At 33.4% G+C, this 18,464-nt stretch overlaps 2 protein-coding genes across 2 annotated transcripts in view; one reads left to right on the top strand and one right to left on the bottom strand.

Moving 5' to 3' along the window:
• Positions 9,316-14,281, top strand: LOC107621469 (65-kDa microtubule-associated protein 1). Its single transcript, XM_016323515.2, has 10 exons — positions 9,316-9,468; positions 10,321-10,414; positions 10,498-10,701; positions 10,826-11,083; positions 11,162-11,377; positions 11,549-11,704; positions 11,784-12,095; positions 12,764-12,851; positions 13,462-13,610; positions 13,793-14,281. The coding sequence occupies exons 2-10, from the start codon at positions 10,343-10,345 to the stop codon at positions 14,087-14,089; spliced, it is 1,752 nt and encodes a 583-aa protein (XP_016179001.1). The 5' UTR covers positions 9,316-9,468; positions 10,321-10,342; the 3' UTR covers positions 14,090-14,281.
• Positions 14,643-18,464, bottom strand: part of LOC107616468 (indole-3-acetate O-methyltransferase 1) — a 6,092-nt gene continuing 2,270 nt past the window's right edge. Inside the window, exons 3-4 of the mRNA XM_016318424.2 lie at positions 17,882-18,157; positions 14,643-15,187 (exon numbers count right to left, since the gene is read on the bottom strand). Coding sequence (XP_016173910.1) covers positions 14,828-15,187; positions 17,882-18,157 — 636 coding nt within the window. The 3' untranslated portion in view covers positions 14,643-14,827. The remainder of the gene's footprint in view (positions 15,188-17,881; positions 18,158-18,464) is intronic.

Genomic DNA, 18,464 nt, shown 5'->3' with positions numbered 1-18,464 from the left:
GTATATACCATATAAAAATAAAGACCTAATAAAAAACTTAAAGGACATCAAAGGTAGTATAATATTTGTGTTACTCTGTCACATGCACTCTAGCGATAAGATTTGATTGAAAATCAAATCTCAAAATTATATTTTTATAAATAAAAGTTCAAATAAACTTCAAATAGTGGTTGAATTATTGAAACTTTGGATTTAAAAATAAAAAAAATATTAAATATAATAGATAAAAAATTCAAAAGTATTTATAAAAATATTTAAAAATTATTTTTTGAGAGAAATTTTAAAATAATGAATAATTTATATTCATATATTTTTTTTATTGTCTTGAATTATTATTTAAAGTATAAATATTTATAACTAATTATGCTTAGTTTTCTCAAAATTTAGGTAGCTTATTCAAAAAATTTATTAGACCCAATTAAGAGTTAATTAATTTAACTTAAATGAAAAAAAGATAATAATCTTGATTTTAGCTCTGATACTGATAGTTTCAATAGTAATATTCATTCATTCTCATATAATTTTTTTTGCCTATTTTTATTTTAAATGATAAAATAAGAGTGTAATACTTCATATAAAAATGAAGACCTAGTAAAAAACTTTAAAAATTCAAAGGTAGCACAATGCTTTTGCGTTACTCTAACAATAATATTTCATAGTTTTATTCTCTTTTATTTCATAGTTATGAAAATTAAACCTTAAAACTTATCATTTTTGTAAATAAAAGTGCAGATAAATTTTATGCAGCGGTTGAAATATTTGGACTTGAATTTAAAAATCAGGAAGATGTTAAATATAATAGATTAAAAATATTCAAAAATATTCATATATTTTTTTATTGTCTTAAATTATTCTTTAGAGTGTAAATATTTATAAATAAGTATGCTTAGTTTTCTCAAATTTTATTAGGTCGTTTATGCAAAAAATTTATTTGAACCAATTAAGAGGTAATTAATTTAAGCCAAGAAGCAATAACTCAAATGGCATAGTCTCTCCATACTCAATTAAGAGGTTGCGGGTTCGAGTCTCCATATCTTCGATAAAAAAAAGTAATTAATTTAACTTAAATGAAAAAAGATAATAATCTTGATTATGGCTCTAATACTGATGATACCAATACTAATATTCATCGATTGTCATATGAATTTTTTTTATTGTCTATTCCCATTCTAAATGATAAAACAAGAGTGTATACATCATATAGAAATGAAGACCTAATAAAAATTTTAAAGGTTTCAAAAGTACTCTCCTCATCTAGTGCCCGACGCTCTGCTAGGGTTTCACTGCGCCGCCTCCATGGTTACACCTTTCTTTGTCTTTTCTTCGTCAAACCCTTTTCCATCTTCTTCTACTTTCTTTTCTTAATTTCTTTTTCACTTAACTCCCTAATTTTAGTTTTCTCTCCCAATTCATTCCTCTTTTATGTCGGAGTTTGGGGAGACACATGACAATCCACAATCTTAAAGGGATTTGCAAATCCTACTCCCCCGAGGTTGGTTTTATCTGTGAAACAAAAAATCAATCTCGACAAGTTGAAGAAAAACTAAGATCTTGTGCTTTCAAGGAATGGTTTATTGTGGATCCGGAAGGATTATCAGGGGTTTTGGCAATGGCATGGAGGGATGATTGCACTGTTCAGATTTTACAGCATGATAGATTTTTTATTGCGGCATCAGTTCTGACAGCTGGTTCTAATGATCCCTATGGTGTTCTAGGTGTTTATCTTAGTTCAAATGATCAACATAGAATGGCTCAATTTGCTGAATTAACTTCAGTCACCCAACAGTTCGATGATAAAGTTGTGTTAATGGGGATTTTAATGCCATTTCTAATCAATTGGAGAAAGAAGGTGGGGGTGCTAAATCTCCTTCTTCTATTGAAACCTTTAATAGTTTTATTGATGATAATTCCCTGATTGATATTGGTATGGTCAGAAGACCATTCACTTAGTCAAATAGATGGAGGGGTGATGAGTTGATACAGGAAAGACTGGACCGATTCCTGGTAAGAGTTGATTGGCAGCAACTCTATCCCAATGCAACGGTTCTTAGACTGTCAGAATCAGGCTCGGATCACGCCCCTCTTCTCTTAGACTCTAATCCGAGAATTGAGAGATCTAAACGCCGATTCAAATTCCAAGAAAGATGGTGTTTCAATGATGAAATAAGGCAGATTGTTAGAGAGGTTTGGCATGAACAGATTGATGGTTCAGCCACGTATATCCTAGCTCAAAAAATAAAGCGTTGTCGGCATAAGATTGTCAGATGGCAGCAAGAAAACAGATCTAATTCGAAGGTGGAGATTGATTTACTACAGTCGGAATTAGAGGAACTTCGTTTAGCAGGAATTCATGGAGGCAACATCATTTTAAAAATAGAGGACAAACTTAAAAAGGCATTGCAAAATGAGGAATCTTATTGGAAAGATAAGTCTAGAGTCAAATGGCTCAAATCTGTTGATCAGAATACAGCTTTCTTCCATCAGAAATTTAGAAATCGAACCCGAAGGAATAGAATTTGGCAACTAACTGGCAGTGATGGTGAAGTGGCTACTTCAAATGCTAGTATTGCTTCTGTGGCTGAATCTTATTTCAAGGACATCTTTTCCTCCACTTGTCATGAGAACCCTGAACCTCTGTTTACTGATTTTGAACCTAAGGTTACATCTCACATGAACCGTAGGCTTCAAAGATCAGTGACTATGGAGGAAGTGAAACGTGCAACATTTAGCATTCATCCTCAAAGTGCTCCAGGAGATGATGGTATGACAGCAAAAATTTTTCAAAGCTTCTGGAACATACTTAGTGGTGATGTGTTTCGAGCAGTTAAGAGCTTCTTTTTTGGGGGCAGAATCTTGAAGTGTTTTAACCACACTCAGATCTGTCTTATTCCCAAGATTTCTGATGCTAAAGATATGACTCAGGTAAGACCAATAAGCCTATATTCAGTCTTTTACAAGATTTTCTCCAAAGTATTTGTACATAGGCTTCAGGGTATGATGAATAGACTAATTAGCCCTACGCAGAGTACTTTTATTAAAGGCAGATTAATCTCTAATAATATTCTAATTGCTCACGAGTGTATGCATTACTTGAAGAACAAAAAAAGGGGTCTCGAAAATGAAATGGCGCTAAAATTAGATATGAATAGTTTCTGATCTCCTATCACAGTTGCTATTTCCTCAGAAGTCGGAAATTTCATGCAAAGGTAAGGGATAGAGACTACTGTAGCAAGTTGGTTTAGAGTTGTTCGACCTATCAGGGTATTGTAGGCTGATGCTACGTCGACCACTATGTAATCTATACTCAAGGTTCTTGACTCAGTATCTTTACCAAAAGTGGTGTATGGAGAAATGAAGCCTAAAGATCGGATGGGCATATCTCCCAACCCAAAAAGAGTGTCTGGATATGTCTTTAGTTCTTTTTCTTCTAACCCCAGCTTGTCAAAAGCAGGTTTAAATAGGATGTTGGCCGAGCTTTCTTGATCTACCAGAGCTCTGTGGAGGTTTACATTGGCAAGTATCATTGCGATCACGATAGGGTCGTCATGCCCAGTGTTATCCCTTGGGCATCTTCTTTTGTGAAGATAATAGTAGGTATATCGAGAGCTTGATCCTCCTCCCCGACTTGATAGACTTTTTTCAAATGCCTCTTGCGGGAGGATTTAGTTATTCCACCTTCTGCAAATCCTCTGGCAATCATGTGGACGTGTCTTTCAGGGGTTCGTGGTGGCCTATCTAGCCGACTCTTGTCTTCTTCCTCTCTTTTTCTTTTTCCCTGATCGTCCGATCTTTCTACCAAGTATCTTTCCAACCAACCTTCCTTGATCAACTTTTCTATCATATTTTTTAAGTCATAGCAATCATTGTTAGAATGACTGTATATCTTTTGGTATTCACAATATTCTGTCCGACTTCTACTTTTTTTATTTTTGATGGGCTAAGGAAGTAGAAATTTTTCTGTGTGGCAAATCTCCCTGTAGATGTAAACAAGGAAAACTCATAATGGGGTATAGTTGTGATACATTCAAGGCTTATCCGAGCTGTATTCATATTTTTTTCTTTGCTTCTTTCTCTTTATCTCAGACTTGATAGTGAGAGTTTTGTCTCGGGGCAAGCTCTCCTAGTCGGACATTCTCTTCCATGTTGATGTACTTTTCTGCTCGCTCTTGCACCCTATACAAGGAGGTCAGGTGCCTTTTCGATATGGACTGGGAGAATGGGCATTCTGTGAGGCCATTAACTAGCCCCATGATGATCGCTTCGGTAGGAAAATTTTGGATTTTCCAGCAAGCCTTGTTGAATCTTTCTATATAAGCTCAGAGTGTTTCTCTGACCTCTTGTTTAACCCCTAAAAGGCTTGGAGCGTGTTTGATCTTACCTTTCTGGATGGAGAATCGGGTGACAAAACTCCTTGCAAGGTCATTGAAATAAGTTACCGACCTGAGTGATAGACTGTCAAACCACTTTATTGCCGCCATGGTTAACGTCGTCAAGAAAGCTTTGCAATGAGTTGTATTCGATGTATCAGCCTAGTACATTCGGCTTTTGAAATTACTTAGATGGTGTCTCGGGTCGGTTTTTCTATCATAGAAGTCCATGTCTGGGCTTTTAAAATTCCTTGGAACCTTAGCCCAAATAATCTCCTCCGTGAATGGATTTTTATCCCCAAGGGGGTCTCTTCTCGATCAACATGAGCTCTCTGACCTCGAAGGTTAGTCTCTAGTTTCTTGAGTTTTTCTTCCACATCTGTTCGTCATCGTACCTCCCTTTTTAGGACTCATTCAGATTCTCGTTATAACTCCAATTCAATCTCGAGCTGCTCCAACCATCCATGGTATCCGTGTACTAGATCTATGAGCTCTGCTGGATTTTGGTTCACGACGTCCTCAGGTGGGTGGATTTATGAGTTTATCCTTCTGGGTTGAGGGTTTCGTGAAGTCCCCTCCCCATTAAAGCCGTCCGTTCTATCTTGTTGTGGAGGTACCATGATTGCACGATCGTCGTTGTGATGTTCTGGCTCAGACTCGGATGTCGTGTGTCATCTTCAGGACGATTGTTATTTCCTCCAATTCTTCACTTCGGACAATACATGAAAAAAATTCTGTTAATAAATAAAATTTTGTTGAGAAAATAAAATATAGCATTCCAATGATAGTTTTTGAACCATACTCATAATCAGATTCAGTTTGTTTTTCGGAAGATGAATCCTCAATAACGTCCTTCCTTTTTTTGGATTTCATCCTGAAAAAGCAAACAAGCATCAGGCAATAAACACAATAAAATTGATAAAATATACAAAAAAAAATAATACTTAATGCTTTGCTATTCTTTTAGGTTGTTTTCTTCTTTTTGGTGTCTCCTTTGAGTCATGTTCAGAATTAGACTCAGACTCAACAGTACTTTCACTTTTCGAAGAAATAGTCTTATTCTTTTGTGGCTTCTTTTGTTCCTTCTTTTTTTCCTTCCTTTTTTCTTTATTTTTGTCTTTTGATTGTTCTCTCAGCTGTGCTCTTTTCACGATGCCCTAAAACAGAAAAAAAATTTGTTTACATAATATATTTAAAACAAATACACCAAAATTAAAGAAAGAATTCTGTTGAATTACCATATTATCCTTAGTCTCAGCTTCTATTCTTTCAACCAACAATTTCCTAGTCCAATGTCGCACCCACAGTGGTCCAGGAATTGTATGTAACGGCATTGTGTGTGGATTCATGAAAATATACAATCATTATAGTAAAGAGGCAGCTATCAACAACATTTTTTTTTCAATTTGTGCTCTCTGATGCCCTTGATGAAAAAGTTGAGCACATGACCACCCCAATTCCGTTCACGTATTATGTACACATGAAGAATGAGCGGCATGTGAACCGAAAAAATTTTTTTTATCGTTGTCGGCAACAAGAAGCACATCTAAATGTAGAGGATGAATGTCCTCTTGAATTTCAGCCAATTTTTCTCCCCATCAACACTCATCTCCATCGTAGAGTTTCTCAATTGCGACAAAGTCAAGTCTTGGAAGTTTCTAATAACTTCCTTCTGCTCCTCAGTAATATCTTTAAATTTAATTTTGCTTGAATAGCATGGCCCTACAAAAGCAGCAAAAATATTTCAATAACACAGAAATAATTTGATAAAACACTGAAATTTGATTTATAGAATAGATTACAAAATAGATTTTTACCAGATGCATCCAAGTCAAGGGCAGCTCCTATATTTTCTTCGATGATGTGGATTACACCATACCATGTGTGCAGTATGTTATTGTATAGATCAAATGAATATACCAATTCTTTTAAGAGCTTATGTGGTACATTCATGGCAGGGATATGCCTCATACCACCGAATCCTAATTCTTAAACAATGGCTTTCTTGTCATCGCTCATGTTTTAGAATTTATCATGAATGGATCTTGTGGAGCATCTCAAATCATGAGTTTTCTGTAAATAAATGAAAATCATGTAAATAAACTATATTTATATAAAAAAAATTGAGTTATTCTAACATATATATGCTTACATTATATTTTGGTGCTTCCTTTTTTGCAGTGCTCCTCCCAGCAACCTTTTTTACTGTCATTTTTTCTGTATGAAATAAAAAAAAGTTAATAGGTAACAACAGCATCAGGTGCACCTCAATTTAAACGAAATACACCGAAAGATAAACCAAATACATCGCAATTATTTCTTGATTACATCACACATTGTGAGTTCAAAAAGATATGTAACTCAATCAAACATGCATAAAATGACACGAGAAGTACTGCAACAAAATTCTACGAGTTAGTTACAACAAAAAGAGGACAAAACATCAAGTGCACCTCAATTCATATGAAATACACTGAAAGACAAACAAAATACACTGCTATTATTTTTTTTATTACATCATACAATGTGAGTTCAAAAACACATGTAACTTAATCAAACATGCATAAAATGACACCAGAAGCACTACAACACAATTCTATGGGTAATTACAACAAATTCATGAATAAAATTCCTGAAAATGAAAAACAACATATGCAAATCACTAAAATATGTACAAAATAACATCAGAAGCACAAGAACAATATTCTGTTCTCTAGCTACAGTAAAAAGAGGACAATAGCGCCAAGTACATATCAATTCACATAAAATACACCGGAAATTGTTACTGATTACTATAGACAAACTTAGTTCGAAAGTTGTTACACCTCAAACATGCACAAAAACATATTCAAATCCCTCAAACAGATGCAAATATAGGTTAAACTATACGAGAAATACTATGTAACATTTTTACACTGACCCAACACAGTTATCACCAAATGAACAGTATAATAAGAATAGTAATATGTACTTTAACGCAAGAACAAAAAATGAATCTACTAAATAAACATAAGGAAAAGTATAGGTAGACAATGAAAATACTAAACAATGTGAACAATGGATATATTGGATGTTCAATTCAATAGGTATGCGGATGATTGATTATATTGATTTTTAATTGGATGGTTATTTCTTTTGATTCGGTTTACTCATGCACAGTTAATAATGACTGAATGTTCAATTTACTAGGTGTGCGGATGGTTATCCTAATGTTAGAGTTTATGAGGTGATTTGTGGTGGAGTGTTTTTTTATTTTATTGGGTCAATACTAGAGCCATTGTTCACATTGTTCACAAAAGTCAGTGTCTACCTAGCAAAACCCTAAACATAAATATGACTATCTAGTGTTTTGCGATCGAAATGAGAAAGAGAAACGTGAGAAAACTGGACGTTTAGTGAACAGTACTTTCAATAATCTTTCGTCTTCTGTTTTTGTGTTTCTTGGTGAAGATTTCGAACTTAGCTTTGAAATTTCTTTAAGTTTTTGTGACGATTTTGAGAGATTTTGAGTATCGTTTGAATTTTGAGCGTCATAGTTTTGATCGAGGAAGAAAAAGCGTTTTTCATAATAACGTTCGCGCTATTTAACAGTTGCGAGAGCGCGTGTTTACACGCACTTTAATCTGAGATTGGTTTTTATTGGGTTTGGACTAATTTGGTTAAATTTGATTACAAAAAAAACTTGTATGTATAACCAGACTGTTATCAATATTCACCATCATTTTCAACATTTATCCACCATGACTCTCCTTTAACCCATTGAGAGTTAGCATCATCGTGCAAATCGCAAGATTGAAAATCTTAAGATTTCAGAATTTAAGCCAGAACTTATGAAGGGATTAGTGAAAACAGTCTCTAGTTCTTTACTTAGGGTTCACAACATAATTAGTTGTTGCCATAGAAATTAAAAGTACTATAACTTTTTTTTTTTGTTTTTCATGATGTCCTCTAACTCGACAGGTCAAGGACTAATGAGTTGACCACTCGACCAACTCAAGTTGGTTTAAAAGTACTATAGCCAGTAAACGTACAACGTACGTACATACGCTCTTTGGTGGAGGCCTAGTGCGTCACAAATATTGTCGTAGCCCATTCTCAATAACGGCGATCCAATTTTATCCCATACTCTTAGTAGAGGCCAAATATGTCATTAGGCTGTTGTCTTTTCCACTTTATACAATAATTATTTGGTCATTTACTCACTCATTGACCTAAGAATTTCACCTTTCTTAATTAATTTCTTAACCTAATCCCGTTGGTAGAAGGCACCCATAATAAGATATTCAAAACAATTTATTTTTTTCCACAAGAACCCATGGGAAAAAGCTACATTTCAATTACTTGCTTTGAAAACAACCGATGTTAACAATCAGTCGTGATATGGTGGTAACTTTTTATCTCTTTCTTCAATCATGTGGCTGCGACTTCGATCTTTAAATCTTGGAAACAAAGCTAGTTTTGTACTTTTGTTACATTTCCAGAAAGTTCCTGTGACAATTGTACTGGTTATGGTGACAAATGCTCTGGTCTACCCTCTATTGTTTTCCTAAATAATCATCTGTTTAAAAAATACATTAGTTTTATTTAATAATCGATCCCTTTTATTGCGAAATGTTACAGAGGTAAATATAAATAAAAAATAAATAAAAAATACTGACCAACTAAAATTTCTCTTTATTTTATGATTTCTAATTTTGTATAAAAAAAAATATTTAGTTTTCACAACGTAATCTTAAAGTGTAATATTCAAAATCAAGAAGTGTGAATTCAATTTCGAATCCATATAGCGATTATTGTTGAATGATGAATAATAACGACACTAAGTCAATAGGGAAAATGTTGTTTCCGTATAAGTCAACAAGGAGCGACCATGATTTAAAGAGCGTGTAGCGTAGGTGAGGTGACAGACACAGTGGCATATTCGTAATTACCTTCTACAACCCCGCCCAATATACTAACTCGGACAATCAAAACACACTCCCATTCTCTCTCTTCTCTCTCTTTCTCTCGCATAATCCACGCACTGTGTCCGTGTCTGTGACAAGAGTGTACTGCTTAGATCTGAAAACCAAAGAAACTCTCAAAGCGACGATCCAACTGGGTAAGCAAACCAACACAACTCTTTCAGCTTCCACCGCCTTCACCTCATTCTTCTTCTTTTTCTTCTCTCACAATGTGTTCCACTTCTTGCTCCTGATCTATTTACTAATACCACTTGTTTCCCTTTCTATCACTTTCTCATTGCAAGTTTTCTATGCATTCTGCCTTTGCAACATTATTTTACTGTTATTGCTGTTATCGATTTTGTTATTGATTGTGTTTTCAGTGGAATTTCACTGTAGCTTCATGTTCAGGATTTTTTTTTTTACTTGCAAAATGTTGTTGTGCTTGGTTCTTTGTAGTTATTGTGAGTCAAAAGTGTCTTGTTGATTTTAGTTCTTAGGATGAATTTGATGCTTCCGCTTCTACTATACTTTGTTGAATATGATCCTTCTCGTTTCTCTTTCCATTCTGAGACTAACTATCTCTTTTTTCTTATATTTTATTCTTTCAATTTTTCTTCCGTCACTGGAGAAAATAGCTTTAATGAGTCAAAAGCATTTTAATTTTTAAGGTTGAGAAAATAGGTTTTGCTTGCTCATTCCTGTCCCGTTCTGTTTGTTCTTTTGTTGTGATTATTTCTGCATTGTGTTTAGTTCGGTATTACATTATATATTATGATTCAATGCTAAATGATGTGCATAGTTGCTACATCTGCCAAGAGATCTTAGCATATGTAGTTCATTGAATTCGACAGCAACACATATCTACATATATAAATTGGACATTTTGGCATTTTTTTTTTTAATTTAATAAAGAAATATTTGAATTTCTTATGTTTGAGGGAAGAGGAAAGAAATTCCATATGTTTCTCTTTATTTGTTTATTGATTTATTTTTTCTGTTCTGTGCAGACTAGGGTGTGCTGGAACTTCAATGGCAGTGACAGATTCACAAAATCCTCTTCTTGGAGAAGACACCTGTGGTTCCTTGTTAAATAAGCTGCAGGTAACTTTATTAAAGCTATCATTCGTGTGACAGCCGTTGTGCATGGTCTATGTGTTATTTGAGATTATTTTCTTTTGCTGCAGGAAATATGGGATGAAGTTGGAGAGAGCGATGAGGAGCGAGACAAGATGCTTCTTCAAATAGAGCAAGAGTGCTTGGATGTGTACAAGAGAAAGGTTGAACAGGCTGCTAAGTCAAGGGCACGCCTTCTTCAATCTTTATCTGATGCTAAGATTGAGCTTTGTAATCTTCTATCGGCTCTTGGAGAGAAGGGCTTTGCTGGAATGGTTAGTAACTACTTAAATATGCATTTATATTGGCATCAATAGAAACTGCAAATAGAATTGTTTTATATGTTTTTAGATATTAAAGTGGTAAACTGATTTCCCATGTGTATTTTTTGGCCCCCAGCCGGAAAAAACTTCGGGCACTATCAAGGAACAGCTTGCAGCTATAGCACCAATACTTGAAAAGTTATGGCAACAAAAGGATGAAAGAGTAAAGGAGTTTTCGGATGTGCAGTCGCAGATTGAAAAGATATGTGGAGAGATTGCTGGCGACTTGAGCCCTAGTGATCAGACAGGACCGCCCGCAGTTGATGAGTCTAATCTGTCCTTGAAGAAATTAGATGAATTTCAATCCCAACTACAAGAACTTCAAAAGGAAAAGGTATATAACGGTTATACATTTGAGAAATTCAATTATTCACTTACAAACAGGTTGAGAATTGGTTGCTTTCCCTTGCAGAGTGAGAGGTTGCACAAGGTTCACGAATTTGTGAGTACTGTGCATGATCTTTGTTCGGTCCTTGGTATGGATTTCTTGAGTACTGTGACTGAGGTTCATCCGAGCTTAGATGATTCTACCAGTGTTAACTCCAAAAGCATAAGCAACGGCACACTAGCTCGGTTGGCTAATACAGTATCAACACTGAATGAAGAAAAACAGAAAAGGCTACACAAGGTAATGAGTTTATAATGCCGTATGTTAGTTTTGTGATACTTTATTTAATGTACTGGTGTTTGTTACTTATATGGCTGCTAGTTATACAGGATTTTCATTCATGTTTACAAGGAAAAGCGGTGTGTTCAATCTTCGTTACTCTTTTTGTGATCTATATATTCACCCTTGCAGCTCCAAGAATTGGCTTCCCAGTTGGTTGATCTGTGGAATCTAATGGATACTCCTCCGGAGGAGAGAAGTCTATTTGACCATGTTACCTGCAATATGTCAACTTCTGTGGATGAAGTCACTGTTCCTGGTGCTCTTGCTTTGGATCTGATTGAGCAGGTATTGATGACCACCTGAAAGCTATGGATTCGGGCTCCAAATGTTATGGTTTCTGATTGTTTATTGTTTTGTTTTTAAGGCTGAAGTGGAAGTAGAGAGGCTCGATCAGCTGAAAGCCAGCAGGATGAAAGAAATTGCTTTCAAGAAGCAAGCAGAACTTGAAGAGATATTTGCCCGTGCTCATATTGAAATAGAGCCAGAAGCTGCTCGAGAGAAGATTATGTCGCTGATTGATTCTGGAAACATCGAACCAACTGAATTGCTGGCTGACATGGACAATCAAATAGCAAAGGCGAAAGAAGAAGCTTTAAGCCGAAAAGAAATATTGGACAAGGTTGAGAAGTGGATGTCAGCATGTGAGGAAGAGAGCTGGCTTGAAGACTATAATCGGGTACGAATAAGAACCTTTTTGTTGCTTTATCTGTCTCTCTCTGGTTGATGTTGCACTATTTTTTCTCAGTACTAAATTACTAATTTAAACTGAAATTCTTGAAACTAGCATCATTTGGTGAGAATTCCAGCTAATAATATATCATTAGCATAAAGCTATAATACTGACAAATATCACTATAACACAGAAATTACATTATAAGACATGCTAATGTTATTAGATTAACAGCTTTGACGTCAATTCATGCATCAAAAAGGATAAAATGAAACTTCAATGTTGTCTCTTGGAAATTACATACTGTCATCTCTCTATCATGTGATTCTTTTTCAAGAATACTTTGATAGTTTGACTTGCATATTCCCTTGTATTTTTTAATGAGTTTTGTTTTGCCTAATATAAGCGAGTAATCAACCATAATGTTTTTGTGCTAACCAATTTATCGTCACTAATGACTATTGTAGAACTGTATATCTTTGATGTTATGTTTTCATTTTCATTATTATTAATTAATATTTGGTATCATATCATTCATAGTTCATATGCTATGATGTAGCAATATGCCTTGTTCTGTTGCCACGTAGAAAACTAGAGTACCAGACAATGTTCTTTATATGGATTGTTAATTTGTTATTTTACCCATATGATTCTAACACTGCATTGCGAAGCAGGATGATAACAGGTATAATGCAAGCAGAGGTGCACACTTAAACCTGAAACGTGCAGAGAAAGCTAGGATACTAGTCAACAAAATTCCAGGTATTTGTAGGTCAAGACTTAACATCCATCAGAAATTATTCGTAATTTTATGCATCATCAGCATAGAAACCCTTACACTAATAGTAATAAAGAATGTGCTACATTATTGAAGTAACTTCAAGTTTTCCTTCAATTAAATATGTAATGTGGGCTTTGTATGATCAGAAACAATAAGATAACTTGGTCTAGATGAAATTCTGTGATACTGTTTTTTTATTGAAAATTGGGAATGAATATTGTCACTCCTATTTCAATAATGTCACTCCTTTATTTTTTTAACAAATTCATGCAAATATACAATGCAAAAAACATAATATGTGGAGTATCATTATCAAAAGTAGTAGCAATATCATCACTCTGGAAGAATACATTAATATTTTTATTATAACTATAAATTCTTTTGACTTATTTTATAGTATACAAGTCTTACATGGATTGCTGTTATTGTTGGTTGGTAGAAATGAATGCAATCAAACACAGAACTCTTTCTATTTACAACTGAGTGTATTGCATTTAACTCCTATTTGTTTGGTGAGTGATACTTCACTTGTTTCTTGGCATACATGAACCCAGAATAATTAAGTTTGGTTCTTTACACGAAAACATGCAGCTTTGGTTGACACATTGGTTGCTAGAACTCGAGCATGGGAAGAAGTTCATGACATGTCATTCGCATACGACGGTGTTCCTCTTCTTGCTATGTTAGATGAATACGCCATGCTCAGGCATGAAAGGGAAGAGGAAAAACGAAGGATGAGGGTAAGTTTTTCTAGTGAGATAATTGATTAGTCATTTGGTCAAAGTAAACTATCAGATTTCCCTATTTCTGTCACCATTATATTTGTTGAATTATGAACTTTTAGCTCTCCCAAAAAGTTGGTTAGTAACTAGTAACACAAATGGAATGAGTATTTGACCACCCATACCTTGACATGTTGTAGGACCAAAAGAAGTATCATGAACAGCAAAACACAGAACAGGATTCTCCTTTTGGCACAAAACCCAGCCCTGCTCGGCCGGTTGGCAGCAAGAAGGTAGTTGGCCCTCGTGCTAACGGAGGAGCTAACGGCACTCCTAACCGACGACTCTCTCTGAATGCCCATCAGAATGGAAGCAAGTCTACATCAAAAGATGGGAAAAGGGATAGACAATCTGCTCCCCTGAACTATGTTTCCATATCAAAAGAAGATGCTGCTTCCCATGTTTCTGGTTCTGAACCAGTCCCCGCATCACCCTAATAATAGAGATGTATTTTCAACCATAGTTTTCATCTTTGTAGCATTATCACTTCACTAGTTATTGCTGTAGGAATATAATCTTTCAGTTACAAGCAACTAGAGAGGAACTGTTCTGAGATGTGTATGTTGTATCTGTCATTTAAAGGTTTTCTTAATACATGTTGCTTTATCCTTTGGTGCTGGTTCGTAAAAGAGTTGGATGCATGGTGGTATTATTGCATGAACTTTACAAAGCAAAGTCCTTACTCAATTATAGAAGATACAAGTTCTTAACATTGGAAAATGTTTAGCAATACTCTCAAGTTTTAAATGAGGAATGTTAGGGAATTAATTTTTTTATTAATTCTTAAGTTTTAACTTTAATTCATGAGTAATCTACTCATTAAATTTTTAAAATATACAATTTGACCGAGTTATCAAATATTTTTTATATTTATCTTTTTTATAATTTGGTTTTAATCTAATAAAATTTTAAAATAATCTATTATAATTTCTGACAATCAAACAAAGGGTCGTCTCTCTTTTCTTGAACGGGAAACAAGTGAACAGCACATTTTTTAAATGTATTTATTTCTATTTCATAGGCTAATATCATTCGCTGGGATACATAATCCACGTAAAAGGGAGTTCAACAGTACTTTAATAGTAAAGAAACATATATGGAAACTTAATTAGTATATAATACAAAATAAATACACATAACATTTTGCCCCCTTTTTCTTCTAAGTGAATTGTAAATTATGATTGAACAAAAGAAAGGGATGCAACTATGTGATAGAACTGAAGTTGTTCTAACAAGTCTTTGCCATGGCAGGTAGCTCTGTGCTCCACTCTAAGAAAGAGCTCGTGGCTAAGGTCTTCTCCGATGTGGGCGTCAACAAGGACGCCGGAGACACTCCGGCAGGTGTTGGCCAGGGCCTTTCCGACTTGGCTGGCGTTGTCCGGTTGGTCAACCACAAGAGGGCTTCCTCCTTTGAAAACCTCCAGCTTGTGGATGGCGAATGACCCGTCGCCTTCAACCACCTCCTTGAAGTCTTGTAGGCTTGGTGCATAAACTGGAATGTTGAAACTGTCACGTTTCTCACTGCTAATTAACCCCTGCATGTGGTGCTCATCAACAATCAAAATCACTGTCCATACTATTATTTCAATCCACATATCATCATTTGCTTTTATTATGAGGTGAATTATATGGTAAAGATATAAGTTTACAGATTTTTTTTTATAGGATGAAAGAGAGATTAAAAAAGCTAGGATCCACATTTTGAATAACAATAAAATAAACAAAAATAACTATAAAAAAAATTTATACTCTCTATATAACTTTAATTTGTATAATAAAATGCTCCTTATTATTATTATTATTATTGGTTGTAAATTAAAAGCGTGAAGGGCAAGTAGCCAACAATTGACCATTCTGAAACCTAGTGGGAAATATTATTCTTCACATCATGCAACTCAATTATTAATCGTCACTGGTTGTAATTGAAAAAGTATAGATAAACAATTCCTAACCAATAAATTTTAAATAATTGTAATTAATATCTATTAATTTTATATTTTTTAAAGAATAAAATCAAAGATAATTAATTAATATAAAGTGCAGTTCAAAAATATTTGTTAGTCGAGATTGGTTTTAATAATGTAAAGAGAGGTTGTGTTAACCCAAAACAACCGAGTTAGTAAATAAATGGTCCTTTTTGAGGTTTGAAAAAAAAAAACACTTTGTCATCGCGGATGCTCGATTTACATAATTAAGTTCATCACTAGCTACAGAAATTCAGGGTCGTCCTATTCTTATTGTGGGCCAAAAAAGTACATGAATTATTATCCTTTAAGTTAAATTAGTACTATGTGCGTATGCTAGGACAAAGGTTTAAGTATAAGGGTCTCATTACATTCCGTACTATCTTGATTAACATGTTACGGTACAAGTTCAAGTAAGTAATTGGTGCGTGCATTAGTATTTGTTATTAGTGATTGTGGGTCCTCTACTCTAAAATCATTATTAGATCGATATAAATAGATAGAAAAAATTTAATGTATCCAATAGAAATGTGGGTCCTCTACTCTAAAATCAATATATTAGTATGGATTCTTTTTTAATTAATTTTTTTAAATGCTATAAATAAAAGATTAGTACATGTCTAAGATATGTTATTTACTCTTAATTCTTATATCTCTTAGATCTTAGTATCTTACTTACTTGAGCATTAAAATTTTTTGTACGTACACTTTCACCTATTTGAAAATGTCAACCTAAAACAAGAAAATCCATAGTAACTTTGTGTTTCGATTTTATAAATTCGTGTTTCTACTAATATGAGAGGTAATTCTAAGTTCTAAGTTCTAACTTTAGTTTTGGAACAATTTTATTATCATTAACCGTGCAAAAGAAATAAATAATAATCAAAGCTTTGTTAATCAAATTTTCAATTCGACAGATATTTTAAAATTATAAATGTTATTTGTACACAAAAATCAGTTATTAAAATCAGCCACTAATATATTTGTGTATAAATATACGTGTGATTTAATTTATTTTTAATGTATATTTATATTCCAATATATATTTTATACTGGTGACTCATTTTAGTATACACGTAGCATAACTTATTTAAAATAGATGTTAAAAAACTACAAACATATATATCCAACTTGTCTATCTTGATGATATGATGATAGATGATGATTACATGTGTTCTAAACATCCAAAACCTAATCGTTTGTCAATATCATGGAACTTAGCCAGCAGCCAACACTTAATTATTATTTATTATTTTTGCCCGGCATGATGATGAAATTGAGGGTGGGCAACAGACATATGAGATCAACTTATTTTAATGATGACAATAAGATAAGTTTTTGTATCACCTACAGTATAATTCTTGATCATTATTTTAGTCATTATTGTTAAGCAGGTGTTCAGTGTTCTATTTCTAAAAACACTTAATAGAATGTTTAGTATAAGAAGTTCTAATTAAATGATTAAATATTTCAAAGTCTTTTTTAATATAAAATTATTCAAAATTTACTATTTCGAGAAAGAATATTCAATGTTTCTCAAAGATTATTAATATATTTGTTGGAAAAACATTTAAAAATGAAAGGTTTTAATAAAATAAAATAATAAATTTTTAGATTAAACCTCTAACATCGGACGTATACTATTTGATTGACTAATTTTAGTGACTTTATTCTAAATGATTTTTCACAATATCTAACGTTTTTTTTTTCTCTTCTAATGATCTTATGAATTAGCTTATTGTATACTTTTTCTTTCGGTTAAAACTTATATAGTTTTGTCAGTGACTAGACATGTGAGTGTTTTGTAAGTTAAATAAATTAAAATAGTTTTATATATGGCATCTCATATCTTTTAAAGATAAGATGTTTAGATGATTTATAAATATAAAATATTTTTTAATTCTATAAATTAGTTTTTAGAGTTAAATTAATTGAAGTTCACATCATTTCAATTCTAATTATATACGTGAATAAAATTAGTATTCATATGATTCAAATTAATCTATATCACGAATTATATATTTATTTTGAGTCACATTTGTTATATGCAGTAGCTATTTTAATTCATTAGAATCTACCTACACTAAATTAAACAACTCAGAAATACACCTAAATAAACACATGATTAACGAAGCCTTTATAAATTGTTTTGGGTTTGGCAATGAGAAAAACATGCTCTAATAAGTAGTGTGGAAGTGCAACACACTGTTGCATAGAGAGCGAGGCATAAAAATGTAGTGTAGGAGTAGAACAGAGAATAATTACCTGAAGGACAAGATCATCCCAAGCATCCTGAAAGTGGGTCCCAAAGAGGAGACCAGCACCACCCTGGTCGGTGGGGTCCAGAGATGTTCTGCCCAAGCAAACCAAGAACATGGACCCACCTCTCTTCATCTCCACAGATCTTGACCTCAGGAACGCTGCCAAGTCTGTTTGGAACTGTTTCTTGTATGCAATGGCTGTTATCTCATTGGCTCCATGGATGAACACTCTCCCTTTGTTGTATGCACTTGACCTCTTCTCCGTTACTGCTTCTGGCACCTGCATGCATCGTTCACCAAACCACCACCAAATTCAAAATATCATTTCACCACTAAATCAATCTTACATATTTATATACGACAAAACCCTCAACAATAGTATAATTTATTGTTTTTTACTATAATTTTTAGTTTATATTTTAAAAATTATTAGTTAATTATCAATAAAAATAATATATTTTTTAATATTTTTAATTTATTTTAATATTTATTTTATATTTAAATATATATTTTAGAATAGCTAATTTTTAGTATACACCTAATATAATTACTTTATTTATATATAATAACTTAATAAGTTACTAAAA

Source organism: Arachis ipaensis, chromosome B01 (genome assembly GCF_000816755.2).
Source record: "Arachis ipaensis cultivar K30076 chromosome B01, Araip1.1, whole genome shotgun sequence".
NCBI classification, from domain to species: Eukaryota; Viridiplantae; Streptophyta; class Magnoliopsida; order Fabales; family Fabaceae; genus Arachis; species Arachis ipaensis.
Note: the sequence above shows the minus strand (reverse complement) of the source record. Positions and strands in the feature narration are given on the sequence as shown.